At 38.4% G+C, this 17,828-nt stretch overlaps 1 protein-coding gene across 1 annotated transcript in view; it reads right to left on the minus strand.

Annotated features, from left to right (window-relative positions):
- slco5a1.L (solute carrier organic anion transporter family member 5A1 L homeolog) overlaps positions 1-17,828 on the minus strand; it is a 60,955-nt gene that overhangs the window by 19,167 nt on the left and 23,960 nt on the right. The window contains exons 5-6 of the mRNA XM_018268078.2: positions 11,540-11,704; positions 1,702-1,900 (exon numbers count right to left, since the gene is read on the minus strand). Of these exons, the coding sequence (XP_018123567.1) occupies positions 1,702-1,900; positions 11,540-11,704 (364 nt within the window). The remainder of the gene's footprint in view (positions 1-1,701; positions 1,901-11,539; positions 11,705-17,828) is intronic.

Raw genomic sequence — 17,828 nt, forward strand, 5'->3', positions numbered from 1 at the left:
TCCTTACCAAACATATGCATAGAGATACCTGTCCTATAGTACCTAGACTAGATGCTACAAATATGGTACCACCAAAGCCCCCATTTGGCTAAAAGTGTAATGTAAGCCCTCCCTCGCCTTGTTCCATTGTGAAGAGACGGATTCTCAGACTTGAAGACCCTCTACTTTCCAAAGCAGGTGATTGATCAGATATTCTGGAAAGGATAGGGCAAGTCCCAGAATCCATCAGTTTACAAAGGGAGAATGTGATTATATTATTTTGTGAGTCTAAGGAGGGTGGGGAACTGGTCCCAGCAGTACAGATTATTATTGTCACTTTGTGGAATCAGGTATATCTGTGCAGAGTCAGACTGGCCCTGCCGTCCCAGACTCACTCCCATCTGAGACCCCACACTGCCCCCTAACCACCTCCTGACCCCCTGGTTCTACATCTTTTCTACATAACCCAGCTGAATGAGTTCATGTTCAGCCAAAACTAAATATGATTTAAAAACAACACAGCATCCTTAAGTCTTTATTAATGTAATTTGTAAAAATGTCTTAAATATACAATAAACACATACATTATATTCAACTATTGTATCAATTCTAACAGCTGCCTTTGAAGGAGAACTAAACTCTAAAAATGAATATGGCTAAAAATGCCATACTTTATATAATAACCTTATTGCATAAGCCTAAAGTTTCAGCTTCTCAATAGCAGCAATGATCCAGGACTTCAGACTTATCACAGGGGGTCACCATCTTGGAAAGTGTCTGTGACACTCACATGCTCAGTGGGCTCTGAGCAGCTGTTGAGAAGCTAAACTTAGGGGTCGTTGCAAATTATCCAGCAGAAAATAAGGTTGGCCTGTAATATAAGCTGATGCTACAGGACTGATTATTAAATTCTGATGTTAATTGCACTGGTTTCTGTGCTGCCATGTTGTAATTATCTGTATTAATTACTAATCAGCCTTATATTGTGACATTTATATTCTATGTGTACTTTATATTTTGAGTTGGTCCCTAAGCTCAGTAAGTGACAGGAGCACAGAGCATGTGCAGTGAATCAGCAGAAAAAAAGATGGGGAGCTACTGGGGCATTTTTTGAGACACAGATCTTTACTGCTAAAGGGATGTGGTTGCCTTGGGCTGATACAGAAGCACAAAACATAATGTACAACATTTCAAGCCTACATCTTTATTTAAGCTTTAGTTCTTCTTTAATTAAACTCAGGGATTCTGCAAAGCAGGGACAAACAAAAGAAATGTATCTATTAAATATATCAATTTAGAACAGTTTACAGGGTCAGCGACCCCCCCCCCCCACACACACACCTCCCAGAGCTGCTTTATAAAGTGAAAAATGACACTTTACATTTCAATATTAGAAAAACGATCACACAGAAAATTATTTGAAAAACTTTATTTCTGGTGAACTATCTGAAACCAACTGAACTGAAAAAGTGTTGGAAGTTGACACATAAAATATCTGTTCTTTCCATACAGTATGTATTTCAGTCTGTTAATACCAGATTTTTGATGATAATGTTAAGATCTGTATTAGGGGTTTTGCCTGTAAGGAGAATGAAATTGGTGGAAATTGGGGAAGAACATAAAGAACAGTTTTGACTCTTGAGTCTTTAACTTTTGTTTCTTTTGCACATACTGTATATATGGCATACAGGAGACGTGCTAATGCCAGGCTACTATACTCACCCAGTGGTGTAAGGTATGTTAATACCCCCGAGATTAATACTATCACATCCTACAATAAACAAGGTGGAAAAGCAGAGCAGGGAGACACCACAGCAGATCATCGCCAGCTTTGCAGACTCTCTTGCTCCAAGCTTCAGCTTCTTAATGATGTAACCACCCAGTACAATGCCAACCCCTGCACTTGGCACAATGATCAGGCCTGAAAGAGAACATACATTTGAATTTTACATAACATTTGACATCTCTTCAGTTTTAAATATAGTTATAATAGAGGAGTTGAAAACTTGCTGAAATATTAAATAGTAAATAGATATATCAGGCTTGCCAAATGGATAGAACCAGATTGCCTCTTGCTTTTGGAAGTAGCTGAGTAATATTTGGCATTTTTATTATAATGCTTTTGTACCAGGTTCTAATTCAAATGATTAATCTGGGTACTTTGTTAATATGATCAACATGGTACGGCCAAAACAGGCGAGTAATGAAGAATGTAGTGCTGAAGAATGGGTATTTTTGTATTAAGAATTTGCAGTCAATGGGGTCAGAGACAGCTCCTAAGTGCAAGAATAAAAAAAGTGTACATATACATGTAAGCAATAATGTTAAAAGTATGAGATCCGTTATCCAGAAAGCTCTGAATTACAGAAAGACCCTCTCCCATAGGCTCCATTTTTCCAAATAATCCAAATTTTTAAAAATTGTTTCCTTTTTCTTTGTAATAATAAAACAGTAACTTGTACTTGATCCAAACTAAGATAGAATTAATCTTTATTGGAAGCAAAACCAGCCTATTGGGTTTTTTAATGTTTACATGATTTTCTAGTAGACATAAGGTATGAAGCTCTAAGTATTGAGCATTCTGGATAACAGTTCCCATGCCTGTTTTAACTACATTACTAACTAATGAAACAGAATCAGATAACTGTTCACAGTGTCTCACTCACTAAACTTAACCAAATTTACCTTTTTCCAAATCTCTGTTTATTGAAATTTTTCAAAAACAAGGGGGAGAGGGGGGGGGTACAGAAAGAAAGAAGGAAGGGGTAGGACAATAAAAAATTCACTGTTCACATCCAAAATAACAAATGCAGGGTTATTAACACGTCATATCTCCAAATCACAAAGTTCAGTTACACCAATAAAGAATTAAGATTGGGATTGGGAAGGTTGGGCACAACAAAGCAAGTGGATTACACCTGGAGCATTACAGAACACAAGAAAGGATCACAACAAGTTATGAAATTCTAACCAAGGCAGCCAGGTCATTTTGTAGCACTTCAGTGAATCCTGAATCAACCCAGTTATCTCTTCCATTTTCCTGGTTTCCTCAACCAAATTGGTCCATTCACATGTTGTGGGAGGGTCAGGTGATTTCCATTTCTTGGGGATTAAAGACATGGCCGCACGTATTAAGTCTTGTGAGAGGGTGTCTGGTATTAATCTATTGGACTTCCTGTCTAAATGGAATAATAGCAGAGTATCATCATGAACGTATTTACAGCCAGTGATACTGTAAATAAGGGAACAAATTTGCTCCCGGTAGGTAGTGATTTTCGGGCAAGAGAACCAGATATGTTTAAATGATCCCACACCTATCCCACAGCGCCAGCATTTATCCGTAGAGGAAGGAAAGATACTGTGTAACTTGGACGGTACATAGTACCACCTCGTTATGATTTTATACTGCATCTCTCTTATTCGAGAGGCTCTAGTTGTTTTGTGTATATTCGACAATATTTTACGTCTATTAGTGTCAGAAAGGTTGATGTCTAATTCACGTTCCCATTGGTCAAAAAACGCTAGGCTAGAATATGCTTTATTACGTTGCAGTAGGTGGTAAGTTTGAGATAAAGGTCTCAAAAATGGGAGTTTAAGTTCCAGAAAAGTTTCCTAAACGGTAGGCTGTAGTGGATATAGTCTGTGATAATCTCTACTGAGGAAGTTGTGTAACTGATTGTAACACCATACATCCCTCGGATGACAACCCCATTTCTTCTGAATGTCGCCCAAGGGGATGATCTTCCCATTGTTATAGAAATCGGAGAGTCTAGTTTCTTTGTCACCCGATACACCCCACCTAACAAATGCTCTGGGTTCTAGACTAGGAGGGAAGCCAGGATTTCCGAGCAAGGGTTGCAAGGTTGGAAAGGGGTGGGTCAACTGATGTACCTTACTATATTTATACCATATCTCCAGGGTGGGCATAATCGTAGGATGCAAACGAACATCTTTGGGAACAGTCTGTTTCGAGGACCAAAGTAGATTACTAAGCGGTATGTTAGTCGTAGCTTGTTCAACACTTAGCCATAGTTTGTCTGGTCGTCTCAAGTACCAGAAAAAGGTACGCACCAAGTGAACCGAAATATAGTATAAGAAGGCATCAGGTACTGCTAGGCCACCCCTATCTTTCGGTAAGGTAAGTAGTTCTTGCTTAAGTCTGGGCGGTTTGTTATCCCAAATAAACTTATTAAAAAGAGATTTAACCTGCGAGAAAAAGGTCCTAGGTATCCTAATGGGTAATGTTTGCAACAAATATAGAATCTGAAGCATGATGGACATCTTGATGGCTTGCACTCTGCCAAACCAAGAGAGGCCCAGGGTCTTCCATGAGTTCAATTGAGCGGACAACTTACTCAGCAAGGGGGGGAAATTAGCTTGATAAAGATCAGACAGGCTGGCAGTAATTTGTACCCCCAAATATTTTATTTTAGTCGAAGCCCATTTAAAGGGGAAATTACGTGAAATATTCGACATCACCGCGTCAGATAGATTAATGTTAAGCGCTTCCGATTTATTGAGGTTGACTTTGAAATTAGACAATTTACCGAATCTGGCTAGTAGAGGCATGACATTTGGGAGAGTAAGGATAGGGTTAGTGATGAATAACAAAAGGTCATCAGCAAAGGCTGCAATTTTGTGTTCTGTGCCGCCAACCTTAAGACCCGCTATGTCTCTGTTATGTCGTATGTGGGCCATAAGGGTCTCCATCACTAAAACAAAAAGTATAGGGGATAAGGGGCAACCTTGTCTGGTACCATTACGAATCTGCACCGGGGAAGATAAAGTATTGTTAACCCGAACTCTGGCTATGGGGTCCTGGTACAAAGCAGAGATTCTCCTAATCAAAATTTCACCTAATCCAAAGCCTCTCAAAGTTTGGTAGAGGAATTGCCATGACACTCTGTCAAATGCTTTTTCGGCATCGGTCGTCAAAAGCATTAAAGGGATGTGGTGTTGTCTTGCATAGTGGATCAACGAGATAACTTTATAGGTATTGTCCTTGCCCTCCCTGCCCTGGGTGAAACCCGATTGGTCAACATGAATCAATTGGGGTAAAATACTTTTTAATCTGTTAGCAATAATTTTTGCATATATTTTGATATCCACATTAATGAGAGAAATTGGCCGATAGCTAGCACAGTTTAAGGGGTCTTTGTAAATTTACCTTTATATACTATAACATCGCTTGAAAATGTATTTAAAGTAGGAAAATATTTTTTTGAGTTTATTTTAATATTAATACATAGAAAAGAAATAGGTGTTTTTTGTATTATAAGATATTTTGGGCAGGGCCCACTTCACCTCTTGTAACTTTGATAGCTTGCGTTGTATGTAATTCTGAATGTTCAGTGTATACATCCATTTACTGTACAGTGCTACGGCATATGTTGGCACTTTATAAATACATGTTAATAATAGACTGCAGGGATGCAGTAAATCCAGGATTCAGTTTGGGATTTGGTCTTTTTCATCAGGATTCGGCCTAATCCAAGTGCCTGTCTGAATAGAATCTGAATCCTAAAAATCATGTGACTTTTCATCACACAAACAAGGGAGTAAAACAATTTTTAATTGTGTTGTTCTCTTTAAACCTTCCTTTTTCTAATTTGCATATTCAAATTAGGGTTCGGATTTGGTTCGATTTTCAGCCGAATCTTTCATGAAGGAGGCGGGATTCGGCCGAATCCCAAAATAGTGGATTTGGTGCATCCCTAATAGATAGATAGATAGATAGATAGATGGATAGAGAGAGAGACAGTGTCAGGCAAACAGTTCCAAATCGATGCAAAATTAAATAAAGTCCAATTAGAAATTGTACTGGAATAAAAACAGTTTTTCAATGGGAATTACAATTATAAATAACTTTAAATAAGTTTTAAAATGTTTAAAGGATAATGGAAAGTTGTTTGGAATTATATTTCATTGCTTTATGCAAAAACAGACTAAATGCTAATTTTTTTAGTCAATTTTATTATTTGTAATTTACATTAATTCTTGTTTTCTAGATTTTAAGATATTGGCAATTGCATCACTGCTGATATAATGAAAGTGATCATCATTCACGTTCTGCTTACTGCGCTGCCAGAAGAAATACGTATTTCAGATTTCAATATTTTTTTTAGATTCTTAGAAGTGATTAACTAAACATCAAATGAATTTTCTCTACTCTTTTCTAAGCAGAGCAACATCAGAGCAACTTCTGAAATTTTCTCTTGTCAGTCGGCAGAACTGACCAGCAGGTAGCGCCGTTGTTTCAGTTTCATTATATTAGAAGTATAAACATAAGATGACATTTTGTTTTTGTTTTTTTGCTAATATCTTCAGTCAGTATCTACTAAGTAGAGAACTCTGAGAATTGTACATTTATTTGCTCCGAGACATTTCCTTTACCAGTTGGCCTGATTTTACGATCCTGACAAGTTTCCCCCCCACATTCAGATGGTTGTCATTCTAACGACTCAAGAAAAGAGACGGCTATGGCGCCACTGCTTTAGGAATGTAAATCTTAGCCAACTCTAGTCTTGATTTATTTCTTGATTTAAAGTATGCCACCTCGCGGTAGCAATTGCACTGGAATTGTGGGGAAAACACTGCATTATGGGTAAAAAAACATGGAGACTTGCATCCAAAATAGCATTTTGCACACTGCATTTGCAGCTAGGTTTGCCACTTCACCCCTTTAAAACCGAACACATATGAAATCCACAGCCTGCATGGCTAATTAGCAATTGATTTAGATGCCTGCTGCAGACTGAACTGATTTATGTGCAGCCATGCAGCATGCATCTAAATAAATTGCTGATTAGCCAGGCAGGCTTTGGATTCCATTGGGCAGATTCACTAACGGACAAATTTTTTCCAGCATTAGCTTCGCACCCCTCGAAGCACTTTGCACCCCTCTCACCACTTCGCCAGTCGCAAATGCGTTAAGTATACGCTAATTCACTAAAATGCAAAGTTTCGTCCCGGGACGTCGGACGCAGGCGACTTTTCGCTAGTGTTACTTCGGCAGTGCGAGCATTTCATTGCAAAGATGCCCTTGCGTTCATTTGTGCCTACCGAAAATTGCCTAGTGATCTTGTGCTTAGGTCAATTTGCATAGGGTGGGAAATTTAAAGTTGTATGGACTGCAAATGGTTTAAGTTACCGGTTTATATTACACGTGTCCAGGGAACCTTAATAAAGACAAAAGAGTTAATATAATGTCCTACACATGAGCCCACTGTAAAATTAATGTCCCATATGTGTGGAGAAAACCAGTTGCCCAAAAAAAGTTAAGACTTTTGCAGCCAATCCTGGTTAAAAAAAAGAAAAGTCGCCAAGGTTTTTTGAACTTTAATGCATTTTCGGCAAAGAAGATATAATGTAAGTGACAGAAGATTGAGGATGATCTAGCTGCTTTAATGCACTTCGCCTGGTCTGAGGTGGCGAAGGCAACTCTGGTGAAACAGGTAACGTTCAGTAAAATCCGCACTTTAGTTAATTTGCGGAGAAGTGATCGTTCGCCAGAGCGAAAAGTCGCCTGGCGATAGAGTGCAAATGAACGCTAACGATGGTCCCGGTCGCATGCGAATTGAAGCCTGTTAATGAATTGGCAATGTCCCTGCGGTTGAAAAGTCGCTATCGTTAGCCACTTCGCCCTTTAGTGAATCTGCCCCCATATGTGTTTGGTTTTAAAGGGGTGAGGTGGCAACCCTACTTGCAGCTAAAAAATACATGCAGTTTATACTGTTACATAGGGTTAAAGTTAAGATTGCTCAAGCTTTTTGGCTTTAAGGAAAGTCTGTGTGAGTTTTCTAACTAGTACTGGGTTTTGGGGCTGAAAAGTCTTGGCTATTTTCTAATGTTTCCCCAAAGGGCTTTTGGAACAAAATAAACTTTGGCACCTAAAAAAAATCCCATTTACCGAAAATTACAGAAATTGGCTTTTTTGGTGCGAAACCCAGTGTGACGTACACATGGTTCAAGCAGAGCAATCTTTCAGTCCCTAAAACATCAAGAAACATCAAAAGCTGGTGATAACTGGACATCTAACAGCAAATTCAGCCTGGTGATGTACCACATGAGGGTGACAGAGTTGCTGTGGATTATATAGAATGGAACAGCACAAGGTCAGATTTGATAGGAAAATGTGTGTGAACCTGCCAAAGACTTAATACCAGGAAGAAGATTAACCTTTCAGCTTTGAAAGCGCAAAAGAGCCGGTCCACAAAGTGCAATCAATAAAAAGATTAAATATCACATTATGCCCAAATGCAAGTGTTCCTGCATCTATTCTTCCAATTGCTTCAAGGAACAGCTGGGATCCGTCAAAAGGGAGATGCTTTACTTAATTTGCCCTTTCAGGGAATCTGAAAAGAGCATGGCGGTTTTGAGATTTTGTGAGACTGTCATAGAATAGAAGAAATAGTTAACTGCAAAAGCCATAGGCAGGTAGTATGGGACCTATCATCCAGAATGCTCAGAACCTAGGGCTTTACAAATAAGGGGACTTTCCATAATTTGGATCTTCATAACTTAAGTCTACTAAAAAATTATCTTATAAACATTTATAAACATTTATAAGATTGTTTTGCCTCCTATAAGGATTAATTATAGCTTTGTTGGGATCAGTAGGTACAGGTATGGGACCTGTTATCCCAGTTATCGGGACCTGGGGTTTTCCGGATAACGGATCTTTCCGTAATTTGGGTCTTCATGTCTTAAGTCTACTAGAAATTAATTTAAACATTAAATAAACCCAATAGGCTGGGTTTGCTTCCAATAAGGATTAATTATATCTTAGTTGGGATCAAGTACAAGCTACAGTTTTATTACTCCAGAGAAAAAGGAAATCAATTTTAAAAATTTGGATTATTTGGATAAAATGGAGCCTATGGGAGGCAGTCATTCCGTAATTCGGAGCTTTCTGGATATCAGGTTTCCAGATAAGGGATCCTATACCAGTACAAGGTACCGTGTTTTTAAATTACAGAGAAAGGGGTAATATGTTTTAAAATGTTTAATTATTTGATGGGAGTCTATGGGAGATGGCCTTCCAGTCTGAGCTTTCTGGATAAGGGGGTTCTGGATAATGGATCCCCATACCTGTAACTGAAGAAAGAGACTTAATAAAAAATAGAAACGTATGATGAGGAAAGCCTTGTGCATTTCGTGCCACAGGGTGCTTAAGTTCCATTTGGCACGAAACACACAAGGTTTCCCACCTCGGCCATGTTTCTTTTTTGTATAACATTTTTTTTCCATTTAATATTGGCTGTTGCTTATTTCTGGATACTATTGCGCGTCTCTTTATCACTGACAGCCTTTCTACTCAATGTTCATACTTGAGAAAGTGTTGAAGGAAAATCAATTTTTCAGCTGAATTCAACACCTTGCAAAGAAGCAATAAAATGTGCAAAATGCTAAATATTAAATAGGAAGAATATATATATATATATATATATATATATATATATATATATATATATATATATATATATATATATAATTGTAATTGAAAGGTTAAGGGACAAAAATGGCTGTTTATTTTCGGATCTATACAGTTGTTGGATGCAGGCAGGGGTTTACACTGCATTCTGGATGTCCCCGTCCTCTTGACTGTCACCTCTAAATGCAAATGGATTGTCCTTGGGAAGTTCTTCTGCTTAATAGAACTCTCCTTTTATTTCATACTAACATTTCATGCTAACATTTCAGGTCTATTTTTACCAGAGCTATGTCTGGGAGTCCGGTGTATTTAATTATATTGTTTATTCTGAAAAAAAAATCAATACGCTTCAGTATTCATCAGAAACATCTATTTTAGCTAACAGCTCTTTCTGAGATGGTTGAATGTTTTATGGGTTAGAAGTTAAAACCTCTTGCCTTGCTTATTTTTACAAATTGGGGGTCATTTGCTACAACCCCAGACAACAATGCATGAAAGGGTGCAAAAGCACACCCCTAAATGCTCATGCAGAGAACACTACTGTCTGAACAAGCCCAGAGCAGAGTCAGTGGGCACAGGCTGATGATAAGTACCCAGCCCCATTGCAGTTTGCATCCAGTCTCTCTCAATGACAAAGTGGATTAGGGTGGTCATTGGGATCCCTACGTGTCAGTCCTGTCCCGCCCATCATGAATACAGTGTTGCTGCTTGCAGGTGCCATTGCATTTAAGTGGGCAGTTGCAGGTCTCTGTGCTGTGAATTGGAGAGCAGAGACATCTGGCAATTAGGCTAGAAGGTATGGTGCAAAGGGCAAATAAAATGGTGGAGCAATTTGCACCCTGCTTTCAAGTTTGTAAATGACTGCTATTTTATATTTAAGCTTCTATACAAGTCCAAGGCAACCACAGCAGTGACAATGTCTCAGAAGATGCCCCTGTAGATCCCCATCTTCTTTTCTGCTAAATCACAAATCCTCAGGGCTGTAGTTTTATGTACAATAGAACCCCACCTTTTATGTCCTTATAGAATCTTGGAATGTTTCTTTCAGAATCAAGTAGGGCTGTGCCTTTGTTTGCAGATGCGTCCAGCCCTACCGGCTCCTACAAAAACCACTTTAATAGGACGGGAGAGAAGGAGATGGCATATCATTATTTACTTATTTTTGTTTCCCCACCCACTACAATTTTTTTCAAGGGTGAACACGGTCTTAAGCTTGGCTTTTCATTAGCAGCCCAGAGTGTATAAAGCATACGCAGTGTCACAGACACCCAAATGTGGTACAAGGTACTGTTTTATTATTTATTTATTATTGTTTTTATAATTATTACAAAGAAAAAGGAAATCATTCTGAATTATTTGGATAAAATGTAGTCTATGGGAGAAGGGCATTCCCTAATTCGGAGCTTTCTGGATAACGGGTTTCCGGATAACGGATCCCATACCTGTATTAAATATATAATTTCTCTAGCCATATTCATTTTCAGACTTTAGTTCTCCTTTAGTCTTTTTTTAGGCTTATGACACGAAGAAGGTGGTTCATTGGGGAAGCAACGAGTTTCTGGGCTCCTCATCAGAGAGGAAAGTCGAAACATTTCATTGGCTGCGGAGCTGGGAATTTAAACAGTCTTTTGTGATCTCTTTCAAAATAATTTATCCTATCTCATTTCACGACAAATATCTTAGGAACAATCTGGTCTCGAGGGAAATGAGCACCAATGTGATGTCCCGCAAGTCACACTGATTAGTTAAAAAACAAAAAATGTGCTTTAAAAGGAAAGAGCTTATGAAGTGTATAACAGTGATAGCTACTGACAACAAACATGTGGGTCCCGAGGGAAATCAGTTCCAATGTACTGTTCCAAAAGTCACACTGATTAGTTAATAACATCAAAACAAAGAGGTTTTCTTCCAAAGGAAACAGCTTAGGAACTGTATAACAGTGATGGCCCAGCAACAAACAATTTACAGAATTTACTAGAATTATAATAGGTGAACTTACCTTGACCCAACTTACCAATGGTTTCAATTTCCTACTGACCAAAGTCTTTTGTCTGTCCCTTAATCACAGCTCAATAGTCTGCAACGATCCCCCCTTATTTATACCTACAGTGATAATGATCATCTTACCAGTGTAGATGCTGGCACTAGAAGCTGGGATGCCAAACTGTGACTCGATGAACTTGGGAATGAAGGTAATAAAAGCGGTGACAATGGCACTCTCAGCTGTGTATGACAAACTCACAAAAAGGAATGTCATGTTGCTTAAAATTCTGACTGCTGCTCTTGGGAGGTCTAAAAAAATGACAAGAAATGAATTATAAAAAATGGATGGAAAAGCAAATCTAAGCCCGCTTCTCTGCAATGAAGAGCATGTAATGGGTTTCCGGCTGTGCAATTTTTTCGAATGAAAGCGTCTTTATAACTATTAAAGGGTTTTCACACTTTTAATTAGTGCAGATTGGAATGTAAAGGCAAGACAGGAGGCACACAGTAAAAACATTGGCAAAGATTTTGTGGGTGTGATTTGCTAGAGAATCTAACTACTCAATAAACCCAAACTAAGAGGTGTATTTGTTATTGACGGTCCCAGAATCCATTGCTTCACAATGGAACAAGTTTAGGGAGGGGTTTAGTTATCCTGTGAGCCTAAGGGGTGGGAACTGTTCCCAGTGGTCATGGTATGCCTTTCAATCTATGGAATCAATATATCTGTGTCAAAAGAGTGGAAGCTCAGATGGAGTTTATGTTCCTTTTCTACATAAACCCAACTGAATGAGCTCACGTCAAAAGGTGAAAATATTTCCCCTTTCATGCCAGCCATATGCTGGTGATGTTGTAATCAAACTTGCAACATTTACAATATGTATAATAAATACATTCTGGATCATATTGGCATTGAAGGCGTTAATATTTTTTTTGCATGGCATCTCTAATTCAATGCTGTTAAAGCCAATAATATTGGGATTATTATTAAAAAATCTGATTAATTTGGCATCTGGGCAATTGTTAGAAAAGAACTTAGTTTAGACTCCGTTACACTCCATGATCAGGACATTGCAGCAAATTAATGTGTGATAATTGTAAGCTCTTGTGAGCAGGGCCTTCTAATCTGATTTTTTTATTCTTTAACCCATATTTGTTTACTTATTGCAAGGCCCCAGTTTGTTATACAGGTATGGGATCTGTTAACCAGAATGCTCAGGACCTGAGGCTTTCCGGATAATGGATCTTATTTTGGATCTTCACAATGTAAATCTACTAGAAAATCATGTAAACAGCCAATAGGCTGTTTTTTCTTCCAATGAGAATTAATTATATCTTAGTTGGGATCAAGTACAAGGTTCGGTACTATCCTATTATTACTGAGAAAAAGTAAATACATTTTTAAAATTTGGATTATTTCGATAAAATGGAATCTATGAGAGACGGCCTTTCCATGATTCGGAGCTTTCTGGATAACAGGTTTCCGGATAATGGATCCCCTACCTGTACAATGATGTTAAGTGTTGGGTAATATGGTGGCATTATATAAATGATAAATTCAAGTGGTGCTACTTCTGTAACCATTATAAATATGCAACAAGAAGGAAGTGAATTCAAGTGAATTGCCCCAGTGGTTTCCCATCTATAATAGGCCAAATCAAGTCACATTCAATTTTAAACATACAATGGCATTCTATCATATGATGAGAACTTTCCTGAGCAATGGTTTTTCAGTAAAGTGATAGATACGGCTTTCCAGTGAAAGGACAGGCTCCTGTAACAGCACAATTCCTCGTCCCGATTTCACAACTGGGGCTTAGAGTGACTAAATACCACAAAACTGCACAAGAATTTGATGAACAGCACCACAGAGGCCAAACACACGTAAAAATCCTTTATTTCATCATGGCTTGTACTCTGGACAAAAAAGCTCAGAAAAAAAATGCCAGTTGCGACCTGAAACATTTGCAACTGACCTTCATTTTTTTCTTTTTTTGTTAGTTATTTGCCTTCTTCTGCTATCAGTGGGGGCATCAAATATAGTGTTATTGCTACTTTTTACTCATCTTTCTATGCATTGCCTGGTTGCTAGGGTAATTTCCTCCCTGGCAACCAGATTGCTGAAACTGCAAACCAGAGAGCTGTTGAATAAAAAGCTAAATAACTCAAAAACCACAAATGATAAAACCAATTGCATATTGTCTCAGAATATCTCTCTCTCTGTATCATACTTTACATAAATTTAAAGGTGAACAACCCCTTTAATTGCTTGGACATAAATCAGACACAATGGCGCATGCCAAGCCATATATGAAAATATCAGTAGGGGACCATAACATGCTGGCTATAAAAAAAAAAAAAGAGATTGTTAGGGCAGAGACACACAAGAAGATTTGGGAAGATTAGTCGCCCGGTGACAAATTGCCTTTTCTTTGGGCACCTAATCTCCCAGAACTGCCTTCCTGCTGATTAGAATCTAAATCGCTGGCGGGATGGCACTCAGAGCAATTTGTTTTCCAAAGTCGCACGAAGTTTCTTCGTGAGGCAACTTCGGGCGACTTTGGAAATAGAATCGCTCCAAGTGCCATCCCGCCGTCGATTTTGATTCTAGCCGGCTGGAAGGCAGTTGCGGGAGATTAGTCGCCCGAATAAGAGGCGATTTAAATCTCCCTAAATCTTCCCGTGTGTCTCTGCCCTTAACCTCGTAACAAAGCCAGGCACAACTGTATTAGAACAACTGAATTCAGTTACAAGATAAGAAATAAGATATGTGATGTTCACCAATCAAAAAAAAGCACATGACAATACTGTTTCACATCTGCTAATTTCATGTCTGTACAATGAAAAGTTATCTAAGGACAGAGGCCTCCAGCTGCACAGAAAATTCTGCTTTAATCAAAGATCTCTGCCTTCAACCTGTCAGCTTTCTGTTTAGCTACCGCTGAACCACAACCATTTTAATTAACATAATAACCTCTTACATACAATAGTACTAGATTATTCTGTCCCAGCAATTGTCACACATTATTCCCAAATCCAATAGGAAGGAAGCACATGACCCACCTACGGTAACCCGACCATGGTGCCTTGAATGGTACTTGCTCCTTAGTACAATAAAATCTTCTTTATTATTGGGCTGTTGGATACTTGTCTTAAAGGAGAAGGAAAGCTACGGAGGCATTTTATTGCCAATAGATTAGCTGCAATAGTGCAAGCTAGAATGCTATATTTATTCTGTAGAATGTTTTACCATACCTGAGTAAAAAGCTCTAGAAACTCTCTGTTTGTTTAGGATAGGAGCTGCAGTATTTATGTGGTGTGACATCACTTCCTGCCTGAGTCTCTCCCTGCTCTGGGCTCAGATTACAGTAGAGAAGGAAGGGGGGGGAAGAGTTGCAAACAGAGCATGCTCTTGCCCAGGGCAATGAGGCTAAGCTGAAGGCAGGAAGTCTGATACAGAAGCCCATGTGTACACAATAGAAGGAAAGAAATGCAGTGTTTCTTTTGACAGGGGACTCAGAGCAACATTACTTTGGGGGTTTACTGGTATATTTAGATGGACCTTTCTGATAAGGCTTACTTAGTTTTAACCTTTCCTTCTCCTTTAAGCAGAGCTTTATGGTGTGCAATGGGTACATTGATAAAGTGTATAAAAGAATACACACTTCCAAACAAATTAGGTGTAGTTATATACATTATTATAAACTACTTTTATATTATATACTACTATACTGTTCATCATCAAGAAACAAGACCAACGTCTCAATTCCAATATGGATCTTCATCACTCTAAAAAAGATCCATATAGGAAATTAAAACATTGGTCTTGGTTCTAGGTGATGTAAAATATATAACTGCAATTTACCTAATTTGTTTTAGCATGTGTATTCTTGTATATACAGGTATGGGATCTATTATCTGGACACCCGTTATCCAGAAAGCGCCTAATTAAAGAAAGGCTCCATTTTTAACAAATTATTCTAATTTTTTAAAATGATTTATTTTTCTTTGCAATAATAAAACAGTACCTTGTAATTGATCCCTATGTTAAAATGAATCCTTATTTGAGGCAAAACAATCCTCCTGGGTTAATTTAACATTTTAATGCTTTTTTAGTGCACTTGTGGAGTATGGAGATCCATATTACAGAAAAATTCCTTATCTGTAAAACCCAGGTCCCAAGCATTCTGGATACCAGGTCCCATACCTGTACTACGAGTGTATATTATATAGAAAATTGCTCTGGGCTGCTTAAGTTGATGAATAGCACCTCCGTATATACAATAGTGTAATGTGGGGCTTATCAAGATGTGACATTATGTCCATATGGCACTTTCTAGAAACCTCCAATTTTTTGCTGGCAGCGCTGGTAAAAACCAATAGAAGCCACAACAGCAAAATATATTTTAAAAGAACAGTTCAGTGTAAAAATAAAAACTGGTTAAATATTTAGGCTGTGCAAAATAAAAAATGTTTCTAGTATAGTTAGTTAGCCAAAAAATGTAATCTACAAAGGCTGGGGTGACTGGATGTCTGACATAATATCCAGAACCCAACTTGCTTTTCGTCTCTCTAACTCTGAGTTAGTCAGCGACTTGAAGGGGGGCAACATCGGACACAACTGTTCAGTGAGTTTGGAATTAATCTTTAGCATGCAGCTCAGATTTAAAATCAACAGTTATGAACCATGTGACCTCCCCTAAAGTCACTGATTGGTTACTGGTCACTGAGTGATTTTCAGGTTATTATGTTCCATATCCAGTCACTCCATCCTTTATAAATTCAATTTTTGGCTAATTAACTTTATTAGAAACATTTTCTATTTTGCATGGTCAATCTATTGACCTTGTTTTTATGTTTATGCTAAACAATTCCTTTTAAAAACGCACGTCAGTGAAGGCACCCATTAGATCCAAAGCAGTGACAGTTTCTGCTTCCCATATTGCTAGAGAAAATCATTTCAAATGAAGGCATAAAAGGCTGATATATCTCTTCACTTGTTCTTGATTCTTTTAGACCTTTGTTCTTTGAGATTGCAGGAAGCTAGATTCTATTTTCAGATCAATGTCAGTGCTAGAACAGTAAAAGCCTCTTTTATCCTTTCATATTTCTAATAATAGAGTACATCTCTCATCTTACCATGCCTCCTTCTGTTTTGGAGAGTCTGTGGATTACTTGGCTCCATATGCTCATGCTTGTAATGCAATATGCTAAAGCTGGGCAGCCTTTTATTTGCCATGCAGTTTAGAAAGTGATTAACAGCTTTTGTTTTTGCCCATTTTCCTCCATGCTCTTGTATATTGTCCTTAAGTACCTAATAAGCATCCACTGTGCATTTATTATTTTAGCAGCAGCAATATAAATGGAATATGCTGTTCTTTAAAAAAAAAGGTTCAGCATCTGCCCATGTAGGAGGCATTCTGACGGGTCTGCCCGATCTATATCAGGCGAAAAATGAAGCAGATATTGATTGGGCAGGTTTGATTCTTTTTGGCGATTGAGGACCGCATCGGCTAGTTGATTCTGTCCTCGTCTGCGCCCATTTCGTTTGTTGTAATATGATCGCTTGGCCCTATGGCTGAACAATCAGATCAACCCAATATCGCCCTGCCTTTTGTGGGCATATCAGGTTAAGATCCACTCATTTGGCGACTTGTCAAACGAGCGAATCTTATGGAGTATGGCCACCAAAAGTTGGTGCATTTAAAGACAGCAAGGGTGCACAGACTTATCTGACAGCTTTACATGGGGCCACACCATACAATACACTATACAACCTCACTATCCATGGCCAGAAACCCTAGAGTTCCCCCTACCCCCAAAGGTCCCCTTATTAGCTGCAGCACATGTGTCTAAAAAAATTACTGAAAATATGTAAATAATTTAATTTTGAATTATTTAATCAAAATGGAGTCCATGGGAGATTGCCTTCCGTAATTCAGGATAACGGACCCCATACCTGAACATGCATGGCCAGCTGTAGAGATGAAACCAGACTGATAAGATAAAATGGTATAAAATAGGGAGGACAGAAAAGGGGACATACATGGTCTGCATTATGTAGCATCTACAGTGTTTTGACTAGGAGCTGGATCCAAATAAAGCCAGTACTGTCTCACTTGTTCATACAGTAAAATCAGCTTTATGAATGAGTGGTTGCCAGAGATTATAATAAAAACTGATGAGGGAAGGAAGCCTGATGGCCAGAGCTATGAATACTTTCAAGTCAACCACCAGTCCATTAATTCAGAATTAGCTTAAGAGCTGCCCTCAATGATCAAGCCTCACTATCAGTTCTATCTAATGCTATCTAGTGCTATCTAATGATCTTATAATGCAGCTCACCATGTGAGTTCACTTAAAAAAATATTCTGTTATTTCAAAATGTTGTACCCCCGTCACTGCAGGATCATGACACTTAGTGAGGAAGACA

Source organism: Xenopus laevis, chromosome 6L (assembly GCF_017654675.1).
Source record: "Xenopus laevis strain J_2021 chromosome 6L, Xenopus_laevis_v10.1, whole genome shotgun sequence".
NCBI classification, from domain to species: Eukaryota; Metazoa; Chordata; class Amphibia; order Anura; family Pipidae; genus Xenopus; species Xenopus laevis.